At 44.1% G+C, this 24,589-nt stretch overlaps 1 protein-coding gene across 4 annotated transcripts in view; it reads right to left on the bottom strand.

Moving 5' to 3' along the window:
• Window positions 1-6,609: 6,609 nt before the first annotated feature.
• SLC10A7 (solute carrier family 10 member 7) overlaps window positions 6,610-24,589 on the bottom strand; it is a 259,094-nt gene continuing 241,114 nt past the window's right edge. For all 4 annotated transcript variants that reach the window (XM_077755901.1, XM_077755903.1, XM_077755902.1 and 1 more), the window contains 2 exons: window positions 11,488-11,633; window positions 6,610-9,165 (listed from right to left, as the gene is read on the bottom strand). In XM_077755901.1, coding sequence (XP_077612027.1) covers window positions 9,136-9,165; window positions 11,488-11,633 — 176 coding nt within the window. In that variant the 3' untranslated portion in view covers window positions 6,610-9,135. The remainder of the gene's footprint in view (window positions 9,166-11,487; window positions 11,634-24,589) is intronic.

The raw sequence follows: 24,589 nt of genomic DNA, 5'->3' as shown, positions 1-24,589 counted from the left end.
CCCTCTGTGTGCTCCCATATATGAGCAGACAAGCAATCGTCCAAAGGCTTCTCTCTGTGCTGCGGGCTTCTTGCTCCATCTCCTCTTTGTGGAGGGGAGCTGAAAGGTCACCTTTGAAAGTACTCTGGAGGGCTCTGGGGAGAAGCAAGGTGGCCGTAAGTGACTTCTGAAGGGTTGCCCGTGGCCTCGGGGCTGCAGCGGTGGAGAAAGTCATAAAGGCAAAGGGCAGAGGGGCTGTGGAGCAGTGGTGTTCCAAGCATGCTCTGTAGACCCAGCTTTCGTGCTACTCCATTCTGATTTCTTTACATGAGCATATATGACTTCAGAACTAAAACCATGGATGCGTGTGTGTGCGCGCACACACACACACACACACACACACACACAGATTCTATCCAGTTTGTCAGGGAAAGTACCACCATATGCTGCACATATGGGTAGAGCCCTCACAGAAATTCAGATGCAGCAGGGAATCTATATTACAACTGCTGGTATACGTGAACAGCAACAGATACAATAGAGGGTAATCTCTATTTGATAATAATACCAGTATGTCGAACAGAGAATGGGGACAGAATGAAAAATGCAAATTGGCATTTTAGGGCTGCTTTCTGCTTCAGAAATATCTGAGGAGAGGAAAAGAAGGCTGGGGAGTGAGGAAGGTAGATGCCACGGTAGTCCTGAGCCCTGTGAGTTTCTCTGCGATAGTCTCTTCTCTCCAGTTCATCTAAACGAGGGGTAAAGTCAAGCTCGGGTCTGGGGACCCCAGGCTCCCGTCCTCACGAGCAGGGCTGGAGGGACATAGAGAAGGAAGGGGAGGTGGGTTTGCCAGGGACAGAAGTGAGGCTATGGGTTCCCTGGTTCTTGCTCTTAGAGGCGGCTCAGAAGGTCCCTTCACACACGGTGGCCAGCTTGCCACAAGCCAGTGAACTCTAGAGTAGTTCATTCTGCTCAGAGCCAGAGAGTCTTGGGAAGACTGGGCGCTCCTCAGATGACCCAGGAGGGGTGCGACTCTGCGACACCCCCGAAAAGAGTTAAAAAGAAGAGCACCTGTGATGACGAAGCTCTCTGAGGACGGCCCTGGGGCGGTAGAGCACTGACAAGGTTCATGGCCCTAGAGGGGAGGGGGCTTGCAAGTATGTAGCCAAGTCGGACCGTGTTCTGCATTTGTCAGAACCATCCAGGGGAGCGGTGGGCTGTGATTCCCCCCTACCTGGCTGTGGTGAGGAACGCCCAGGCTGTAGGTGTTTGGTAGACACCCTTCTGAAGGCTCAGCAGGGCCTGTCTGTGCACGAAGGGAAGGAAGAGTTTTCTAAGCTTGAAATGCCTTTAGGTCAGTGGCTTCAATGTTTTAAGAGGGAAGAAGAGATGCCAATTAAATGTCCTGGAGGGAGCTGTCTCCCACCACCCCTTATCAGGCACTTTGGGGTGAAGCTGTGGTGCCAGTGTACTGCGCTCAGCAGCCCCACACCTTCCACTGGGCATACTCAGCAGCCCAGGGCTCCCAGCCCAGCATGGCCCAGCCGAGCCAAGGAGAAAAATGGCCCTTTAGACATTGTTCTGTTATAACTTGGCCTCTCATTTTTTGATGCTGCAGAATCAGATTTTCTCAGCTGTTCCATTACTTCAAACAACTTGTTAAACAATGTCTTCAGACAAACACACACACACACAAGCAGATTAATAAAGCGCTCATGAAAGGGCTGAGACAAGGAGGCTGTCAGACCCGCATACAGAGAACACAGAAATGCAGGCTCGCCTGACCTCAGGGACCTGCCTGACACCAGGGCGGCTGTCGCCTGACTTCTACTCTGTCTCCACAGAGTCGAGGGCTGCTTAGTGCCAAGTGTGATGTGGACACTTGCCTGCTGGATGAGACAGAAACTCATTTTCCATCTGTCAAGCAACCTGACACAGAGCTGGTAATGATTTTCTGTCAGCCGAGGCCTGGCTGGATTTGAACCAGTGACCCAGAGGTAAAAGGCCCTGATGTAGGGCTCCCTTTACAATAACTGGCCTGCCCTGGCCTCGTTACGCCTGGCCCAGTGCTCTCTCTTGCATCTGCCCATGCACTCTCCTCAGCTAGTTGAGTTTTGGTTGGATCCTAACCCCTAGCATTTGGGGCTGAGTGGTTAACATCCCAGGAGGGCAAGCAGGGATGCATGTGTGTCCTGGGAGAAGGAGAAACAGAAGGCAGATGAAGGGTACAGAGGCAGGGTCTATTTGATTAGCTCTGGGCCAAAGCTACATGCTTCTTTCTGGCTGGGTATCTCATTGTGACCTCAGGACCCTTGCACACATAGCAGCCAGAAAGATGGCTCCCACCGCAAATGGTGAAACAAGGAATGTACATCGGGAGGGACACTGAGATCTAGATGCTCTGGTCTTGAAACTGTCAGCATTATTTTTACTGATTGTTTTCATGAAGAAAAAAAAGTTTCAGAAGCATTTGTAGATGGTTTAATATGATGCTCTCCATTCACCGAATGATAATTGATTCACATGCCACTCTCCAAAAACAGTGTTTCTTAATCTAAAGATATCTGTCCCCTAGAATCAGAAAAACCATCTAGAGGGCCTTACAAGTTAACTCATTATTTAATAAGCATTTATTGAGGTTCCTGTTCTCAAGCAAGCATTCTGCTAGTTATCAGGGTTACAGAGAGAAACAAAACAAGGTCCCCATTGAAGAAATAAATTATTTAGAGGGGGAGAGAGAGATGTGGACAAAGGTAATTTGGCACAAACCTAAAAAGTGATGTCCTAGCAAGTGAGGAGATTCAATAGGCAGTTGGTCACCGAGCATTGGGTCTCACGGTGGTGAAGGCTGTAGCGGAATCCTAACGATGGGGAGTCATTAGTACAGAGGCGCCGGCCACATCAGCAACCCAGGTGGAAATCCAGGCTTCAACACTTATGAGCTGTGGAACTTAGTTTCTTGGAGCTGCCACTATTCTAATCTGTAAAATGGGAATAATTACACCAATGTCCAAATTGTCATAAAGAGGGGCGCCTGGGTCGCTCAGTCGGTTAAGTAATGGACTTCAGCTTGGGTCATGATTTCACGGTTCGTGGGCTCAAGCCCCGCTTCAGGCTCTGTGCTGACAGCTCGGAGCCTGGAGCCTGCTTCAGAGTCTATGTCTCCCCCTCTCTCTGACCCTTCCCTGCTCATGCTGTCTCTCTCAGAAATAAATAAAACATTTAAAAATTTTAAAAAATTGTCATAAAGATTGAATGGGGGTAATTCATGTGAAGCATTTAGTAGAGCACTCAGCACATGATAGGTGATTGATAAGTGTCAGCAGAGAGTGCCCTGGATCAGAGAAAGGTGTTCCGGGAGGAAAAAAAAAAAGCAGTTAAAAAAAGTATTTTAAGACAGTGGCAGTGGGGTGAGGAAGGTGGAGATGAAAGAGAGGATTTGTAATAGGATTAAGAGAGTTTGGTGACTATCGAATATGAAAAGTGAGAGGTGAAGGTGGAGGGGAAGGACGCCAGGCCTGGTTGCTGTGCCGACATAGGGGGCTGGCTTGGGGAGGACTGAACGTGCAGAAAGGAAGAGGTGGCTGGCCTTTCCTTCAGGAAATGTGGGGTTAGAGGCGCCTTGAGGACGCCCAAGCGTGAAGGTCAAATGTAGTCACATGTGCACTCGGAGCTACGGATCTGGGAGCTCTTGCTGGTTTACAGAAGGTGGCTGATGCTGTGACTGTGGCCCAAAAGTTCCCACTGGGAAAGGCGGGGGTTACGGGAGGATGGGAAGAAAAATCAGAGACCAGAATTCCTGGAAATGATTAACCTTAAGAGGGTGAGTGAAAGGGGACACATGAAAGGGACAGCCAGCCATTCCAGGGCCACAGTGGTACCCAGCCGAGTGGAAAGGGGACATTTCAGCCTGGATGCGGGGAGCTTAAGGAAAGGCCCTGTGAGAAAGCTTTGGCCACAGCACCTGCTCTGGGAGCAGCCCCCAGTTCGGAACTCATCCCAGGTAGGCATTAGTCAATCGCAATCAATATGGAAACAGCTCTGTCAACTGCTTTATCCGATGGTTCTTAGCCAGACTCAGGGTTTTTGGGGAAGTTGGGCAAAATTTCTGCTTGGAGTTGTTTGGAGAAGGCAGAAAAAGGCAGGACCTGGACAGCAGTGATGGGCAGGGAGGGCCTTTCAAGCTTTGCCGGAAGCCAGGGATCACAGCAACCATGTTAAAATTCAGAATCAGGTACCCTCATTAACTGATGAAGTAAGACTCATGCCCTGGTCACTTCCTGACTTGATTAGTGACATTTAATGGACTTCGTAATAGGTCTTTTGCATAATTAGAAGTCATGCAGAATCGAGCCCGACGCCTGACTTTACACGTCCAGTGCGGTTTACCCAGGTCCCCTCCGCTGTTGGCGCAGTAATAATAGCTGCCACTTACTGAGTTCCTGCCAAATGGCAGGCGCCGTGACAAGCTGTTTGTGGGGATTATCTCATTTGAGCCTAGCAACAAGCCTAGGATGTCACAGGATTCTCTTTGGCTTCATGAGCAGAGAGGTGTGCTGTACAAACGGTATTTTGCTTCATCTTCAAAACACAGTGGAACTTCTCAGGTAGGGCTGTGGGACAGCGGCTGAGGGCGAGGGGCACCATCGGAACACACCACACATGAGATGCTAACAGCAGTGGGACCCTGGGCAGGACATAGTGGGAAACGTGAACTGGTGGGAAGGACACAGGGTGAGTTTTGAGCAGGTTGGCAAAAGCAGCCCAGGACAGCACACCGACAATGGTGCTCACTGTGACCACCTAGAGACAGAGTCTAGAACTTCTAGCAGTGAGTACAAATCGATAAGGTTGCAAGGATTTCACGTCTGGAACAGTGGGTAACGAGGGAATGATCAATGTCTATGGCTGTGGCCAGGATCGATCTCTTCAGTGTGTTGTCTTTTCCTGTCACAGAAACCCTGGTCTTCTGTCCCACTGTCTGGAATTTCTGAGTTGCTGAAATCATCCAGGGCGCCGTCTATGACTCAGCGTGGTGCTGTGATTTCAACGGTTTGATTGCAGTGTTCACAAGCACGTGGGTGCTGAGGGATCCTTAGTGATCATTATTTTCTAGATTTTTTTTGGTAATTCTTTTAATGTTTATTTATGTTTGAGAGAAGGGCAGTGAGAGAAGCAGACACAGAATCCAAAGCAGCTCCAGGCTCTGAGCTGTCAGCACAGAGCCTGAGGCAGGGCTTGAAGTCATGGACGGTGAGATCATGACCTTAGCCAAAGTCAGACGCTTAACTGATTGAGCCAGCCAGGTGCCCCAATGATGGTTATTTACCACTTAATGCAGTCTGTCATAATGGGCTCTGTAGATAAATTTTCCAGGGTATATGAGAAACTTTTTTTCCACCTTTAAATGAGGTTATGTTTTACGCACATTTGAGAAACTGTCTTATCATGTAAATAATATTAGCTGGCTTACCAGAGAGAATAAACTCTTGTAAGACCTTTTGTTTATGTCTATATACAAACCAATGAAAGGATAATAATCATACTAATCTGTATCTAGTCTTTATAGTATGTTAACACTTCTATAAAGAAAACTATTTTTTATGCATATAAAGTGTTCACTAATTCAGATCAACCCAACCTGATTTAGACTGAATTATTGAGGGTTTATTGTTCTGTCAAAGCATAGAAGATGAAAGTTGTTTGCTTATCTCATCTGCAATGTCACCTTGGAGAGTTAATATTTACACAGCTATCAAGTAATGTATTTCCCTGAGTAGCTCGATGTAGCTCCACAGTTTTATTCAGGACAGGAGCAGCAGTAAAAAAAAGTCAGTTTCTTCTTGTAAATTAGTAATGATCTAAATGTAGGGAAGAGCTCTCTCATAATTGTGAAGGTTCATGTCCTACCTATTAAGATCATAATTGAGAAAGTCAACAGGTATATTCCAGATACTGCTCTGAGCCAGACACTGTGCTAGCCACTGTAGAGAAACAGAAATGAAGGCCACACCGTAGGAGACAAATGCAACGTAATGATTAGACAACGCAAAGGTTTCAGAAGGCTTGAGGGGCAGGTTGTGAGGGCATGATACAGGGCGCGAGCCCAGCCCTGGCTGGGGAGGCTGGAAAGCCTCATGGAGAGGGTGGTGTTTCCAACAGCCTGCAGGGGCAAAGAGGATCGCTAAGCCTCTAAGAAGACAGCCGAAGGAGAATAGAAAAGTATGGAATTCTACACCAGGGAAGGCGCTCATAAAGATACACGACATTTGGAAAAGGCATTTCAATGCTTCATCTTTTCTATCTCTTGAGAACATGACAGGGGTGCCTGAAGTTCAGACCACTTAAATTTGGCCCCTTCTCTTGGGTATGTTTCTCTTTTGGTCCTCGCCCCTGTTGCAGAGAAAACAACGCTAACAAAAGAAGCAAGGACTAATCTTGGGTTTTAACATGATGCCGTGGCAGAGGTATTGATACGGGTACCTGGGAAGATTAGGAAGCTTATGTGTGTTTAACCACAGATGATATAATGGTACTGGAATGAATCAAGAGAAGTCTAGAGAGACCAAGAAGGCCTTATGAGTACATATGAAATCAGGTTAAAAATAAGCCACAGGTTCTCTTGCGGTTTTGGAAACATCTCTTTGTTTAATCATAGAATTATTTTCATCTTCCATTCATCATAAATAATCCACTTCATTGCTTCACCAGTCCTTTTGTAAAAATTTGGTATTTAGTGTAAACAAACACTGAATGTTAGCCAGAGGTGTCTTAAACAGAATAGGGAAGAATTTTTAAAAAATACAAAACTTAAAAGTAAGAAAAGGACACATGAAAAGATTTACATTATCACCCATTAAAAAAAATCAAATTTCATAACAACCATTTAAAAAAAACTCAGGTGGAAAAATAAGTAAACATAAATATAATCTAATGTATTTCCTTCATAAATACATTTAGATTAAAAAAATGCATAAACGGATAGCCTGACAGTGCATAACACACAACAAAATATTTTGAGATGGATAATTAAATCCCAATAAACATGAATTAAAAATAAATTTTGATTTTATTTTTTACTCTTTATGGAAAAATATGCCACAGTATTTGCATAAAGAAAGAAATGGGCATAAACATATCACGAAAGCCACCAAAATGCACAATGTAGAGATTATTTGAAAACAAAACATACTTTTTAAAGCAAAAGGTAAAATGTTATAGCATTTTCGGTTGAACCTTATCCCATGAATCACACCTACTATAGGTGTTAGATAATAGAGGTAGATAAGTTGGGGCCAAAAAAAATCAGTATTCTAATGCTAGGGAGAAAGATTTTTATAGCTCAGATGAACAGACAGACAATTCCATCTCCTCCGAAATTCAAAGAAGCTCGAGGGAACAAAAGATGAAAATCTGCCTGTGTTCCATCTGTAAGCATCGAAAGTATCGAGCAAAATTACTGGAGTTTTAGATGTAAGTGAAATTCTTGACAAATAGCCTGTTGAACATAGAATTTTGCAGACTCTGGCCGTAGCCTTAAAATTGATAGTGAGGATAACTCTTGTGAAACTTATGAGGTTCAATAGTATTGAAATGGTCAGAAGTTACACGAGATGAGAGCTGGTAGGGACAATAATATAAATTTACGGTGCTGATGAAGCCGGTAAGTTTCTATGGAATGATTTTGTTGTTGTTGTTGCTGACCAAGTAACAACAAAACAGCTGCTGCTGATAGAGTCAGCCTCAGTGAGACCCAGAATGCCAATACTGTCTGTCAAATCAAGGAAGGACGCGCAGAGAGCATGTGACAGAATGCTGTGCAGGAAGTAGAGGAAAATGTTCCCCTAATTCTATATATTGCTTTCCTCTGTGGTTGGGTCCAGTGAAAGTTTGCTCAGCCACAGTAGAAGCAAATACGAACACTCTTTTGAAAGCTGATGCCCATTGGGACATCGTTTTATTTGATATTTTGCTTAATGAATGGTCTTGCATTTTCGGTGCCCAGTTTTCTTTCCATCTGGCTAGGCAGAATGTGTATATGTAACATTTGTTTGTATCCATGACTTTTATATTTTATTTATTCATAAGAACAATATGATTTAATTCTAAAAAACATGTTGCAAACGTTTGTCAGATCTGCCAAGGAAATTTTCATTAATAACTTGTCTCAAACGCCGTAAGTGTGCTTAATTCAAGGATGTAACAGGCTGCTTCTGGCTAAAAGGGGCAGTTTGTGCTCAGACATCTGTGTAACAAGAAGACACTCTGGTCTCAGCCGTGGAATGTGGATATTTCCCACCATTAATGGTTGCTGTTCTCCAACTGACGGTAACATTTTTGCGTCTCACCTTTGGCTGTTACAAGTGTGGGAGTGTGCTGGAAAACAGGTAAGAAAGAAATTATGGCAGAAAAAGGGACAATATGTGAAATAGAATTGAAAAAATCCTGAAAATCGAGGCCTGCAGTTTACCTCAAAACTTCCCTTACTTATAACTCAAACATCAGGCTCTTTCTTTGAAGCAGCTTATAATAAATTTAAGACCTATAACGCCGCCATCTCTTATAATGGGACTGAGGAATTTCTGTGTGGAAACTATTTGAAGGAATGTCTAAAAATGATGTCAAGAAATGCAGATAACTTCTGCTTTTCAGCATCTATGCAATCTATGACCCCTGCTGAGTTGATAAGGAAGAGGCATGTCACAGTTGTAGAAAAAAAGAATCACACAGTAAATCAAAGTATTCATGAATAAGACTTTGGAAATTTTCACTGTCATCAGGAGGGCATCTTCCTGATGGGGTGACCTCATTTCAAACAAACAGCACAGTAACTAGAGCACGGTTGTATTGCACCAAAGGTGGTCCAAGGGAAGCATGTTTGCTTTTTGTCACAATGACGGTTTCCTGTGGTAGGAAAAAAAATAAAATAAACCGCTCCAAAATACAGTACCACCCCTGGCAGTAACCAACAGAGTCGGTTTTGGAAATAACGCTCCTGTCCAATACATTTTAAGGCACTTAAACTGTTACATCATATTTTCGTGTAAAAAAATAAAATATGCATCGAAGCAACATTCACAAGTACGAGTCTTCGGAACCGTTTGTAGGGACAGTCCTGTACATATATACATCGCGACATGAAGGGTGCCTCCTCCGTTATACCGTCGGCCTCGTCAACTTCACTCCCTGTAAGAAAGGACAATGTGATGTTCAGAGTTGGATGGTATCTATGAACAAAATGAAAGCATCGGTTAACACCAGATAAGTTATGCTACTAGAAGGAAGAAGCAGCCCGCCCTGACAGCCTCAACATACCCAATGACACAAACAGACTCGTCTGCCCACCTCACTGGCCGGCAGACTTTGTCATCTCGCCAGCCCGAGCTGGCTACTCACACCATCCCACTGAACATGGATGGTGGCCATGGGTCTCAATCGTTACTATTCGTAAAGCAGAAGAGACACTCATGGACATGACTGACAGTTTGTATTTATTTTGTGGTCAAATGGGATGGGTAAACATCCCAAGCCTTCTGGATTATTCTAAGGTAGCCAATACATCCCTTGTTTGGGGTCGTTCCCATGCCAAAGGAAAATGAACAGCGTTGTCCAATTTTGCCTCCCTTTTGGGAATGTTCCTGTTACTCTGCAGAATAAATCCCAGGGCTTTTAAACAGTTTGCTGTTCACTATGACTACATGTGTTTGATAGACTATTAGGATTTTCAAATAATTGTCTTCATTCTTTGTTAAAATTTATGTGATAAATTCTGACCAACAGCACACATACACATCGATAAATATAAATGGAAGTTTTAAAAATGGATAAATAGTAAAAGAAATTTTAAAAAAGAAATAAAAAAATAAAAAGAAGTAAAAAGAAAAAAAGAAATAAAAAAAGAACTAAATCGTTCCTCACCAACGCAGAATGGGCGGCCCGGAACCCAGAGTGGCCCCCAGTACAGAATGGGAATGGCTGAGATTCTGGTAAATGGCAAAATAAATGAAGGTGCTGGGTGGGCTAACTTTATCAGGTAGGAGCCTGGGGATCTAGGGTGCTCCTTCTAAGAACAACATTCTATTTCTGTCTAGAGTATTCTTGTGGTGTTGTGCAAGGTTCTGGGAGCCAAATAGACCAGGGTTCCAGTCCTCACTCTAGCACTGACTGAGCCACCCACATAACCTTGGGCAAGGTGCTTGGCTCTGAGTCTACTTCTGAACCTGTCCAGTGCGACAGCAGAGCTTGCCACGAACGATGCTGTACACAGTAATGGACAGCGATGACAATAACGGTAATTACAGCAGCGAGCTTTTACCAAACATTTGCCATTCAATCCTCTCTAACTCTAAAGAGGAGATAATATCATTAGTCTCAGAGGGGCAGAAACTGAGGTACAGAGAAGTGAAGTACATGCCCAAGGTCACCCAGAGAGGAGGCAGCAGAGCCCGTAGGCTTGTTCAGGGTCTATACTCGGAACCAGGTAATGACTGGGATGTGCTTGGCACACAGAGCTCAGTAGGTGGTAGTGTGGCTATTCTATTTTCAGGACACTAATGGCAGGACACAGGGCACTCCCCTGCCACTGGCTGTCTCTTTTTTCCTATTCTTCTCCTGATAACAGTTGCCACACTGTGTACAGTCTCAGAGAAGTCCTGTCAGGGCTGAGCCGCTGGGAAGGAGACGACTCTGTGGATGCTTTGATGGTATATGCAGCAACTAAACATTGTGTGAATCACCTGGCTGGTTTTATTTTGGCTGATAATTTAGGAAATCAAATATACAGATATTAAGTAAGTAACAAGATTCTGAGCCAAACATAGTAAAGTTGACACTGTGTGGGCTCCTTTGTCAATTAAATATTTAAATGCCCAAACACATAGTTCTGCTGTGCAAAGAAGTTGTGTCTGAAAAATTAAACAATAAAGTAGACATTTTAGATAAATCCAGGTGCTGTCACATTTATTTAATTTTTAAAAAGTTTTATTTATCTATTTTGAGAGAGAGAGAGGGAGAGAGAGAGCATGAGCAGGGAAGGGGCAGAGAAAGAGGGAGAGAGAGAATCCCATGCAGGTTCATGCTGTCAGCGTGGAGCCCGATGCGGGGCTGGAACTCACAAATCGTGAGGTCACAACCTGAGCCCCAGTCGAGTGGGACACTTAACCAACTGAGCCACCCAGGTGCCCCAGGTGCTTTCATATTTAGAAAGGCAGTGAAATCAGGACACATATGAAAAAGATGGGTTGGGGGAAAGATGATGAACACATGATAGGAGGGGTACAGATATTTTGAGTATATTCACCTTTACTCCATTGCAGTATGCCCTTCAATGAACCCATAATACTCCTCTTAAATTAAAATGGATCAATGCATCATTATTATTCTTCTCAAGAAAATACGTACTTGAGAATGAGAATATGTTAGCAAAAATTAAAGTATTCAAACAGCTAGGATTCAGAAATAGCATTTCAGTCTAATTTGGATTTAAATAAGATCTTGCCAGAGTCTTACCTTCTGCCTTGACACCATCCAAGACTTTATCGTTGGCACCAACACACTTCCCAGAAGGATCTGAACTGGGTGGTATATGAGCAAGGGCACGGATATTAGAGAGAGGTGGTCGTGGCCTGCGAACACGATCTTCAGCATTGGAATTCCTGATGGGAAAAGAAGACAGAAAATCTAGAGGCAAATTCAGTCTGTCATCAGACTTAAGACACACTCCAGTAAAACTGGAATTCTGTACTAGGTCATGACCATTCTTTCCCCCTGAATGTATTCACAGGGAATGTCTCAAAAGCATCATCAAATCTTCCTTTCCCTACAGAGCTCTTCCCAGAACAGATTAAAGCTGAAAAGGTGGCCAGTGTTAAAAGGCACCAATAATTGCCACTGCAAATTAGCAGCCTGTCTACCAAGGAGAGGGGAGTAGAGTTGCTTCTCAGAAGGCTGAAAAACACTAGTAAGGCAGAGGTCCAAAATGGATCTTTCTATGCTTGGTACTGAAATAGACTGTCAGTGTTTAGAGGGGAGGCCTGCTTGGCACCATTTCAAAGTCCCAAAGTTCACTTTTGAGAGTCAAAAGGATACAGTAAGAAAATATATGATACATACTGTTATAAGCAGGAGGATACTTTCACCAAGCGAACATTAATAAAGGCTTTGTACCTTCTCTTTTGTCCAAGGATCCCAAAGCACTTTATGAGCTACTGTGTATGGCAAGTGAATTCTACAATGTGTGCTGAATGTTTAAACCCCACAGTGAAGTCTTAATGGAACTCAGGTAAATGAATACGGCTTTGTGAGTCTACCACTCTGTTATACGAAGGACAAAGCTTGCAGATTTTGTAAGTAGCTGCCAATAGTGTGTACCTATTAGGCTTTTATAACAGAAATCAGACACTGGCAATTTGGCTATTATTACCGATTGTTTCAACATGGCCCAGTTGTCAGAATTACTGTGTATGTATGTCCACTTTTTCAACGGAATGGCTTTAATAGCTTAGCTTCCTTCTTGTTTCTTTGAGAACAGCCTCTGGAAAGGACTCAAGCTCCTAAACATGCACAATGATGGCATAAATAACTTTTTATTATAACCCATTGAGGAAAGGTCTGCTTTTTCAATTATTTTTACCTTGTAATAAATTTCAAACCTTTATGCAAAAATGTATTTCATAGCCGCTTTCTTTTTCATAGCCTTACAAATCATTGCCGTAAACTGAAGACACTTAACTCATCCCCAACAATCTCTCTCTCACAGCTCTGAAAGTACATGCTTAGATTTTTGCAGTTTCTGTCTTCTCACGAATAGAAAACAACAAAAGAGCTTTCTTTTTTAAAAACAATATACTTCATCAGGAGCGCCTGGGTGGCTCAGTCAGTTGGGTGTCCGACTTCGGTTCAGGTCATGATCTTGTGGTCTGTGATTTCGAGTCCTACGTCGGACTCTGTGCTGACAGCTCAGAGCCCGGAGGCTGCTTCAGATTCTGTGTCTCCCTCTCTATGCCACTCCCCTGCTCGTACTTTCTGTCTGTCTGTCTCTCTCTCAAAAATAACTAACATTAAAAAATTTTTTTTAAATATACTTAATCAACTGACAGTTGAAAAGCAGCATCTGATATTATAGTCCTGGGAAGTTCTTATGACAAGGAAAGACCTGAACATTCTCCTCCTGTTTCCAGGAGAGATTATTTGGCCCAAAGGGATGATGTTAAGGAGCTAGGGGGTGAAGGCGGAGTCAAAGCAGGGCTGAAGGGAGCAAATAATAGAAATACGGAGACATTTGTCCCCGTAAATGAGCAGAGCCAGGTTTCTGACCCAAAGTTCGAGGACCATGGCTGCTGGGCTAAATCACTTGAGTGACCCTTTCTTGGCAAAGACTCAGGCTCTGTGTCGTTCTTCAGCAAGCTTCAGTGGGCTTTGAAGGGAAGCCATAGATATAGTCACAGGGCTGCTGCTGCAGTAAATAAACAAATAATCGCTGCAAGATATAGGAGGCATCAGGGCAAGCCACATCAGAGGTTCACCTTAGCGTGAGGAATTAGGTACAGAGACATGGCAGTAATGATGATGAGAACTGTTGGTATATGCAATGGGTGCTTATTACATGTCACGTGCTGCCAATGTGCTCTCCCATATTAACAGGATTAACCTCCCAAATAACCCTGGGAGGTGGATGAAAACTATTGTTTGCACCATTTTCCTGATGAGGAAAGAGACATCTCGTGGTCAGGAAACTTTCCCAGCTGGTGAAGTCTGAACTGCTACCCGGGCAAACTGGTGTTCCAGTTTTCTGGGCCAGGTAAGGGTCAAGGCCTCTGAGGAATTCAGTTTGCGACGCCGTGGGGACTGCAGAAATGGAGCTCTTTGGTATGTACAAGCTTTCTGGTCCAGAAGTTCTTTTAGAGCTCTTTCCCCTCGGATGCTTCTCAGCAGCACTTCCAGAAGTAGAAGACTTCATCAAACTCCCCTGCTACTCATACCGGGACGCTCCTGTGATTCCACATGCACGCGGAAACCTTTAGCTGGGGACGGCTAGGACTACCCCCGTAGTGTCAAGGGCACACGGCCTGAAGATGTAGTCTTTACTCTCAGGAAGCTTCCAGTGTACAGGTGACCTTCTACCCTCACACCATTTGTGTGAGGCTCTCTTCTGGCCCTGGGCTGGCTCTTCAGCTCCTGGAGCTCATCTTCAAACACACCGGTCTGTACACTGCTCCAGGATGGGGCTGGGACTCTGCAAACATCGCCCGTCCTTGGCAGCCCACTCCGTGGATGGTTCTGCCAACAGGGGCACCTGAGGAAGGCTGGAGGAGGAGGGAGGTGGGGCTCAGGCCGGCAACAGCGTCTTCTGGGGGCAGCAGTTGGCTCCAGCGGACAGGGGCTAGTGCCCCTCCTAAGAGGCCTGAGCCCCCATTTCCTTCTCTAAGCTTCTAAGCGCTGAGGACTCCCACGTCTTCCCTTGGTTCCCCCAGCTCCTGCTGCTACCTGTCGTTGGTGCTCCTTTTTGTCCTCACAGTCCCCCTTTCCAGTTTCCCCACACCGGTTAGTCTTCCCCGTGTGGGAGGCTGTTTTCCGGGTTCCTGACGGACCTGGCGGTCCAGGCACTGTCGTTACTCTGCCTTGTAGTACACTTACTCGCCCTGCCACACAAAGAGAAGGATGTGCATGACGACTAGCAGCTGCCGCAGACATCGGTCGAATTAAACAGGGATTTCTCCTCACTTTATGTGCCTGCCATACCTTCTTGTAAATCATTAATCAAATTTCCTATCACTATCACTCAAAGTGACTAGTGTTAAAAATATGATTGAACATAATATAATAGAGGGGAAAAACTTAGCTTCCAGACATTAGGGCCCAAGTCCCTTTCAGGTGTCCTCATTTGTTACTCTCATATGGTGGATGCACTGCTCCAACCCTTGGGGAGGGGAGGGGGACCCCAGCAATTCAGGTCATATGCTATTCGTTTCTGGAATCTTCATTTTCCTGAAGTCTCTCTCTCTCTTTTTTTTATGTTTACTTATTTCTGAGAGAGAGAGAGAGAGAGAGAGAGAATGAATGGGGAAGGGGCGGCGAGAGAGGGAGACAGAGGATCCAAAGCAGGCTCTCTGCACTGACAACAGTGACCTGGATGTGGGGCTCGAACTCACAAATCACGAGACCAAACCATGAACCAAAGTCCTATGCTCACCTGACTGAGCCACCCAGATGCCCCTTTCCTTCAGTCTTAAAATCCACTTTTCAATCATTTGATTTCTACTTTCCTTTTCAACTCTTTGAGTTTTTTCTCCATCCTATTTGTCTCCATCTTTCCATCTCTCTTTTTCCCTACTTTTTTTTCAGTATCCCCCACCTCCAGTAGACCCTTCACTCTGCATTTTCATTTCCTCGAAGGTCAGTGTAGAAAGAAATTGGAAGAAGCGGAGCGAGAGTGTACTTGTCCATGTTGGAGTGTTCCATGCTATGGTGGCCGTCACTTGGAAGCAGTGAGTTCAGTATGTCAGTTTTAGGCATCTTTGCCACGTTGCTGGCACTATCAGGATGACAATGCAAAATTCAATAGAGAGAGGTAAGGAATCTGTAAGAGCCACGATTTCCATTAGTTGGACATGAATTTGGCAGAATGCGATCTCCAAGCCAAATGAGAACACCAGTAGTAGCTGTTATTCCAGAAGTCTATGTCACGCACCACCTCCCAGCCTCTTCACTTGCTTGTTTAATAACTTGCTCGGTCACTCCTTCGTTCAGCTAAGCACTCACGGAACTGATGAACTGCTCTGTGAAAGGCCGGGGTGTGCCAGGAGTGGAATGTGACATGACCCTGCGCTGAGTGACTTTCCGGGCACCCCTGTGACCGCTCACACCTCCTCCCCATAAGCTTCCTTCAGGGCCGACGACTCAACTGCATTCCCGCACTATGTCCCACACCCACACTGAAGTCTCCCTGACTTTAGGTCTGTCCTGTCTAAGCTGTTTTCCGCTCTGTGGCCAGAGTGAGCACAAAGCTGGGTTACATCAAATCCCTCAAGAGTTTGTGACACAGGGGAGACCCCTAACTGTGGTGCACAAGGACCCTCCTGACCTGGCCCCAGCCCGTTCCTGTGTGTCTCACACGCCCCCCTCTCCTTGCTCTGTGTTCCAGCCTGGAAGAGCTCCGCGCTGCCTTCCCCGCCCTCCTTGCCATGTGCCCGGGGCCCCAGCGCTGTCCCCTGGCCTTTGCACATGAACTCCTTTTGCCTGGAATGCCATTCACCCACTTCTCGAGCCCTCTCTGCCCACAGCAACTCAGTTCTTAAGTCGCCTCCTCTGGGATGCCGTCATCAAGGTCGCACGTTGGCCTTCTGGTCCTCTTTGCTCTGTGCTCGCCTGACCCGCAGCACCTTACAGCCTCGTGCCCACTGGCTACTCCCACTGCCTGGTCTGTATGCGCCGCCCTCACTAAGCTGACACCTGAGAGTCCGCGGCCCTTTCTTCTTCACCTCTGAGGATACAGTAGGTGCTCAAAAGGAGGGTGTAGAGTGAATGGATTTCTATTTTTTCTAGATCCCACCATAAATTTACCATGCAGACTATCACTCCGTTTTCACTACCTTCTTTAAGTAGGGGGGAAAATGGCAATGATTAAAAACAACAACAACAACAACAACAAACCAAACAAACTTACTAGAGTTTTCTTTTTAAAGTAAAATTTAAAATAGGACTCTTTTCATCTTGCTATCACTGCAGTAATATAAATGAAGCAAATTAATTTTAATGCTTCCAGGTACTGATTCTGTGTCACCATGGTTGACAGGATCCAACTAGACTTTATGAGATGGCATTTGACTTTATGGAAGTGAACACTATACCCGCATTTACAATTTTACGGGGGCTTTAAGCTGTCATGCTGAAAAATGTTTATAAAACATTAATCAAAAAATGCCTCTTTAATACAATGCATTGTCTGAAAGATGTTAGAAGGCGCATATTGTAAATGGATTCTTTTTCTGACTAAAGTAATTTCCACCAAAAGCATTTCCCCATTGCTCTACAAGTACACTGTGTGGATAGATAAAGAGCACTTTCCAGCACATTACTACCTGCTCCAAACACTTGGGAAATCAGTAATGTACAGCATGCCATATTTCCATGTCACACATGACACATTCGTCTAAAATTATCCAACAGAGTTTGACACTGCAGCACATTCCATAAGCAGGGCTTTCAACTGACATCTGCCTAGTAGGAACTTCAAGTGAGAGCTTTCTTCTTCTAACAAGCAAGTAAGGGCTTTCTTTTATCCTATACCCAGGATGCAAAGGATAAAACAATACGTACAAGAACAAGTGTTTTTTTTTCCCTATTTTAAATATGTTTATTTTATGTTCTCTGAATTAGAAAATTCCCTTTGTATCAGTGTTCAAGATTCAACAGTTTCTACGTTCTATTGGATGGGCAGCTTTTAACTGTTCCTTGAGAAACATTTTATCTTTCCAGATTAAATATGGACTTTGATTTAGCCCACACTTAAGGCAGAAGGCTGCTCTATTGTTCATGATATAAAAACCTATCACTGTTCAGTTTACTTACTTGTAGGTGCACAATGTTCTCACCATCCACCCATCCTTTTGTTAAAATATACTTTTTGGGGGCGCCTGGGTGCCTCAGTCAGTTAAGTGTCTGACTTCAGCTCATGTCATGATCTCGCGTTTCATGAGTTTGAGTCCCACATGGGGCTCTGTGCTGAAAGCTCAGAGCCTGGAGCCTGCTTCGGATTCTGTCTCCCTCTCTCTCTGCCCCTCCCCTGCTCGTGCTCTGTCTCTCTGTCTCTCAAAAAACAAATACAACATTAACAAATTTTAAAAATACATATACTTTTTGGGCCTCTGTCCTGTGTGGGTCACAGTTCTCGGTGCTGGGCATATAAGGTCAGTAACCCCACCAAGGCCCCTGCCTTCCTGGGGCTGACCTTCTTGTAGCTCTTGGCCTGATACCTCAGCCTTCCTCTGTTAGAGGGGTGAGTGTCAGCACAGCGAGCGTAACCCCTTCTGTCACTGGCTTCCCCAGTTTCTACAACTCGAAGTTTGGGGATTATCTTTGACAAAGTCCATTTGTCTTCTTACCCCTAGATTGAGCCACCGAAATCTGTAGATTCTTTCCTCCGTCTGCCACTCTCCTTCTCCCTTGGTTTTCACTGCTACCTTCCTAATTTCACACCTCATAAAACCAAACTGAGATTACTCTTACAGCCTCCTGACATAACCCTGTCTTCAGACTCTTCCTTTAATCAATCCTCCCAACCACAGCCAGATTAATCTTCTTACAACCCCCATTAATTAAAGCCAACACCCTGCTCAAGAATTACAATGACTTTCCAGTGCCCATTCATCACATTCTCTACCTAGTCAACTTCACTGAAAAAGTTACTACTGGCACCATTTTGTAAGCGCTTACTGAGTGTGAAGTGCTTTGCCTGCATTATCTCATTTAAATCTTTGCAACAGCCCTATGGAGCAGGGGCAATTTGCCCATTTAGGGATGAGGGAACTGAGGCTTAGAGCAGTTAACTGACTTGCTTGACATCATGCATCATCTGTTTCAGTAGAGGCAGAAGTGGACCTCAGTCTATTTACTGGTAAGCACTGAGCTATGCCAACTCCATTAAACCAAACTTTCAGTGGTCAATTGCTGTCTCTGGTTCAGGTCTAGCACTTTTTCATCTTTGTGAAAGCCGGGCCTCTGTTGGATCTTGTCCTTTCTCTCTATGCATCTAAATCCTATGGGTTCATTCAGGTTCAGCTTTATATTCCTTCCACTGTGACGGTGGCTTCCCTACTGATTTCTTCCTCTTTTGAGGCAAGAAGATGCCTTTCCTCCTTGCATCAGATAAAGTAGCACTTGCTTATGTTGCCATCATTTTCTTTGGTGTAGGTTTTGTTTTCCCCTGACCGTAGGCAAAGTATTACATTTGTCTTTTAATCTCCTGTGGTACTTAACCACAGGACTGGTACTTAATAAATGATTGATTATTTAAGAATAAATACTAAAGTAATGTTTGCTGTTTAAGAGGACAGGATATAGAACAAATAAATACTAGCTGCTTCGCTGGATTGCAGAGAGTGCATTCACGTACTCCTTGAGGCGAGTACTCTATTTCATGGGGCAAAATACACTCGCTACAGCAGGAAGGAAAGAAACTGGACTGACCGAGAAACAAAACTTTGAAATGAGTACTGAGTTGTGGAGTAAGAGAGGAAAGATGTTGGAAAACAACCTCTGTGTCCTTTGAAGTCTAATATGACACTCATATTCCCACTTAGTGACGATAGCGTGTATTCTAATCACCTGGATCACTTCCTGTCTTTCCGGGGTTCATTCTCCTGAATTCACATGACTTGTTTTCCATTTAAATGCCTTCTCGGACTTTCCACTGGGTTTTGGAGAGAGCTGCTGGAAAATCTGAAATCCAGTTGCTTCTCTCTTCAGTTGTCATGGTGATCTCCCACTTTTGTTTAGTCTGTTCTTAGTTAGAAACATCCATAAGTTTACTATCTAAATGTCCTACACATTGTTATTTGAATTCTGTCTCTTCCTCAGTGAATCTCTCTGAAAAGCCCATGTTTGTCTCTAGAAGTCATTGAGATAGAGGGTGTCCCCAGTCATAATATAATCCTGGAAGGCAATCGCCGTTTGAGACACTCTTCTCCCACATCACTAAATGCCAATCTCTGTGTCCTCTTCACACACACACACACACACACACACACACAGTCTTTCTCTCTTTAGAGACAAGTACTCACAAAAAGTCAAATTCACTGGCACTAATTTATCTCAACTACTAAACAAGGAAGCAATTACATGCCATTTCTAGAGCACAAAATGATACCATGATAAAGTGCAACAAGTTTTGGAATTTGGTTAGAAAAGGCTTTCAGTTGGGATTGTCCTAAAGCAAGCTAACTTCAGTAACATAGCTGTTATTTTCATGTAGCCACATATAATTTATTATATCCAGTAACGTACCTGATGCTAGTCAGGATAGGAGTTAAGAAGCCTGACACAGGAGTCAAAGAGCCCTGGCTTACATCCCACATCCACCATTTACCACATGTGTGACCTTGGTTAGCCTCAGTTTTCACATCTGTAAACTGTACCTACTCTGTAGGTTTTGGGCTTTTTTTTAATAAACAGTAAGTGAAATAATGCACAAAGTCCATTATGTGCCTGACACTTTTCTAGGTGCTGTGAATAAATGGGTAACTGTTCCCTCCCACTGCCTTCAAGGAGTGTATGCTCTTACTCATTTAATAGGGAGTGAAGATAGAGGGTTCTGTGCCAAATGTAGGCAAAGAGCAAATTCCACCCAGTAACAAAATCCTGACACATGGCAGTGAGAAAATGCATCACTGCTGTCTAGGGAAACAGTTGTTAGGCAAATGGATTCAGTGAGTATTTGGGTTATTCTCATTTTTATCTCTTGTTTAGAGGGGGTAAAATGAAAGGCCATCTACTTCTAGGTTGGTGGTTATGGCTTGGCTTGCTAGAGGCCTGCTAGATCAGTCAAGAGCTACCCTAAGGTCTGGCCTTTTGGAGCAGCTGCTATTTAATCTGCACCACCCCCAGAATTCTACTCTGCTTACAGTCCTAGCTATTCTAGAACTCCTTGTATTCCAAACCCATTCTGGAATGTTCGGAAGGCTGGCAAGTCAACTTCCTGCAGGTTCCCTCAGGACAGTGGACAGGATGTCACAGATCCATGTGATCTGTTCTCCTTCACTCCCATCTAAATAACTGGTCTTTCGCTCAAATTCTCCGAGGTATTTTAGTATGCAGATGACGCTGCCTTACCCTTGCCAATGATTTACATTTCACTTTCCTCCTTGGTCTTTTGTCCCTCTTTAACTGGAATCTCCTGACCTATTATCTTTGGCATGACCCCACCACAGCATCAAAATCTCTACTGCTGCTTTATGGCACACGGAAGAAAACATTTTTGTCCTTTTTACACAAAGAGGCATCCAAAATGAGGCACAACTAAATAACATATGCAGATAGCAGCTCTCTCGAAGTTTCCCCAGTGTCCCAGTGTGGGTTCATGGAACCCACATAGATGGCGAACGTTTCCAAACCACTGAATACAAAGGCGGCGGCAGCCACTGCGTCATCTCTGACGAACCACCTTGGCTAGACCTCTGGCAGAAAAACGCAGTAATTCTGCACCAGTTTAACAGCTACAAATGGAATTTTAATTTCTAATCTCCGAAGCCTGAAAAAATGTCATAGGGTTATCTCTGTAGCTAGCATATGAGAGGGGAAAGGACACTTTACAATCCACATAGGAGACGTCAGCAAACATGCGTCACAAACTGGCCTCAGACACCCCCTCCTCTTCCCTCACAGGGACCCATGCTGCTCTCTGACCACCCTCCCCTCCACACTTAGGACGACTTTAAATGTCAGATGTCTTTTCTGATGTGAAACTTTAGAGATTTATCCTTCATCTTTCAAAACCAGAATTCAAAAATATTTTTTTTTATCCCAAAGGGAGAATTAGGCCTAAAAGAGCAGGACAGTTAACATGTATGAGGTTACAAACTACACGTCTAAGGCCATTATTAAGAAAAATGAACAATCTTTCTGGTAATCGAAAGCTTTGGAAAGGAGAGAGCAGTATTCATGTTTTAGTCTTGCAATAATCCCACTTCGTACAGAACTTCAGAAGCCATATCTGGAGTTCATGGATTTTTTTTTTAAAGTTTATTTATTTTGAGAGAGAAAGAGAGAGTGTGTGTGCAGAAGCAGAGGAGGGGTAGAGAGAGAGGAAGAGAGAGAATCTCAAGCAGGCTCCACGCTGAGCCTGATGCCAGGCTCAAACTCATGAACAGTGAGATCATGACCTGAGCTGAAATCAAGAATCAGGTGTTTAACTGACTGAGCCACCCAGGTGCCCCATGGAGTTCATGGATGGTTTTGACCTTCATTGGTATATTGGAAAGGCACAATACAGGGTGCAGAAGATAATGACACAGGGCTTAGTATGTGTTAGGCACCATTCTGAGTGTGCAGACATCAGTTCATTCACTCCTCACATTTACAGTGTGAGTAAAGCATTCTTATCTCCATTTTTCAGATGAGGAAACTGAGGTAGGTATCAGTACAAATTTCCCCAAGGCCATGCACGGCTAGTGACTGGATGTAGCTGGGATGTGAATACAGACAGTCTGGCTCTACATCTGGGTCTTCAACCATACTCCGTGCTTGCGATGCCTGAAATGCTAATTTGTCAGAGAACTTGGGAACCCCAGAGAAGAGATGCTTGATAATATTAACATTGAAAACAGAGGGTGAAACCTAAGAAAAATACTATTTACACAAGAGCAGTTTGAAAGGAAAAGAGAGGTATGCCTTTCAACCAAGGTGCCTGTGTGACCGGCCTTTTATTTCCTTCAAATAAAAGGTGGTTTATGACCGTTTTTGGCCCATTAGGAAAACAATAGATTGTGTTTTAGTCTTCAGTTACCTGGGCTGTAATCCCATCGCTTGGCTGAAAGTTTTATGTAAATAAAGATGCAAGAAAAGACCAAAATGAGCAGCTGGTGTTATTTCTGTTCTGAAACAGGTACGTTCTGATTGGAAAAGACGGTTAATGAATGGCCTGAGCCGGCTCACCAGATGCTGACAATGAAACATTTAACTCTACCAATTGAAGGTTTCTGCCTCGGAAGATTAGGTACACCTTCACCTGTCTGACAGAGTTGTAGGAGTAATTAGCAAGCAGGGAATTCAAGAATGAATTAAAGAACTGAGTCACGGAGGCTTCATTCAAATGCTGGCTGTGTCTTCCAGGACGGGGTCACCATATTTATGGAAACAAGGTGGGCAGGAAGTAGACTGAGATGACTTTTTTTTTCCTTTTCTAGGCTGTCAAGGAAGAGTCTTTTGTCTTCTTAAGAGAAAATCTGGCTAATATTCATGCTCACAGGACGTGAAAACATCAAAAATAGATTGAGGCTTTCATACAACAAAAATAACACAAGGTCATCAGAATACACCATGATCACCAATACAGAACTGGCCCCTGGTTCAGAACAGAACTCACTGAACTCTGGCTCTGGAAAGCTGTGCTTAATTTCACAGAATTTTTTAGATGTATTTTTATATTAATGAAGAAAACACTCAAATCTTTTCAGTTCGAGGCAAAGAGAAGCGGATGGATGTGACATGTGCTTTCATGGATTCTGACACAGTTCCCACCCTCTAGGTGGTGCTTAATGCTCCCTAAAATTTTGCCACCACTTAGTGCTCCCTAAAATTTTGCACTGTTAATCCTCTTAACAGTGGACGGTGGAACTTCTGGAAGGCTTTCAAGTCTCAGTTAAGTGGTAGATGTGATCAGCCGTGACTCAAATGCACATTGTTTTTTTAGTATACATTTTTTCTTTGGTCAACTTGGCTGTTAATCACCCTCTGGCAAATTTTCTTCTTGAGGATACAACATTTATGATGAACATCAACATCAAAAGAGATGTCTTCTGACACAAAAGAATGAGGCAGTTTTGATTTGGGGATTAGAAATTAGCATTATTTATCCTTAAATCCATCTATTTTAAAAAGGTTCACTCAGGTTTCTGGTTTAACTTAGCTAGATAATGTCCTACTAACCTCCTCCCACTCTATCTATTCTGAACGATACAAATATTGGGGAGTTAAGGCCTCATTTAGAAGGCTTTTAGGCAGAGGAAGAAATTAAGAAAGCCCTTGGAGCCATTTCTGGAAATAATGATGATTTTCTTTTTTTTTTTAAATATTTTTATTTATTTCTAGGAGAGAGAGAGACAGCATGAGCAGGGGAGGGTCAGAGAGAGAGGGAGATACAGACTCAGAAACGGGCTCCAGGCTCCGAGCTGGCAGTCAGCACAGAGCCCGACGCGGGGCTCGAACCCACGAACCGCGAGATCATGACCTAAGCGAAAGTCGGACGCTTAACCGACTAAGCCACCCAGGCGCCCCATAATGATGATTTTCTAATCCCCTCAGTTCTCATTAACCTCTGAGTACATCATACATCTAAGAGAATTGTGGTTTTCACAAGTCAGTACAGACAAATGGCCACTTTTATCAACAAATGAGTAGGATAATCCTAAACTGAAGCCTTTTTGAAACACAGTGCATGGGGCACCTGGGTGGCTCAGTTGGTTAAGTGTCTGACTTTAGCTCAGGTCACGATCTCATGGTTCATCAGTTGGAGCCCCACATCAGGTTCTCAGCTGTCAGCACAGAGCCTGCTTCAGATCCTCTGTTCCTCTCTCTCTCTGCCCCTCCCCTGCTCGCTTTCTGTCTCAAAAATAAATAAACATTTAAAAAAAATGCGTGCGTACATGCACACAGATGCAGAAAGTAGTCTGATGCAGTAGTTCTCAGCCTCTGCTACACATTAGAATCACCTGGGTGGCTTTCAGAACATATGAAGCCTGGGTCTATCCTGAGAGCTTTGGAGGTAATCGCTGTGGGGAGGGGTCAGGGCATGACAGTTGATTCTAGTGTGATTCTAATCTCCCAGGTGATTCTAATGTGAGCTGGGCTGAGAAGTCAGGTCAGGTAGAAGTGGGAAGCAAGAGGACTCTGGAGAATT

Source organism: Crocuta crocuta, unplaced genomic scaffold (genome assembly GCF_008692635.1).
Source record: "Crocuta crocuta isolate KB4526 unplaced genomic scaffold, BGI_CrCroc_1.0 scaffold112, whole genome shotgun sequence".
Classification (NCBI taxonomy): Eukaryota; Metazoa; Chordata; class Mammalia; order Carnivora; family Hyaenidae; genus Crocuta; species Crocuta crocuta.
The sequence above is the reverse complement of the archived record's forward strand: the minus strand, read 5'-3'. Positions and strand labels throughout refer to the sequence as shown.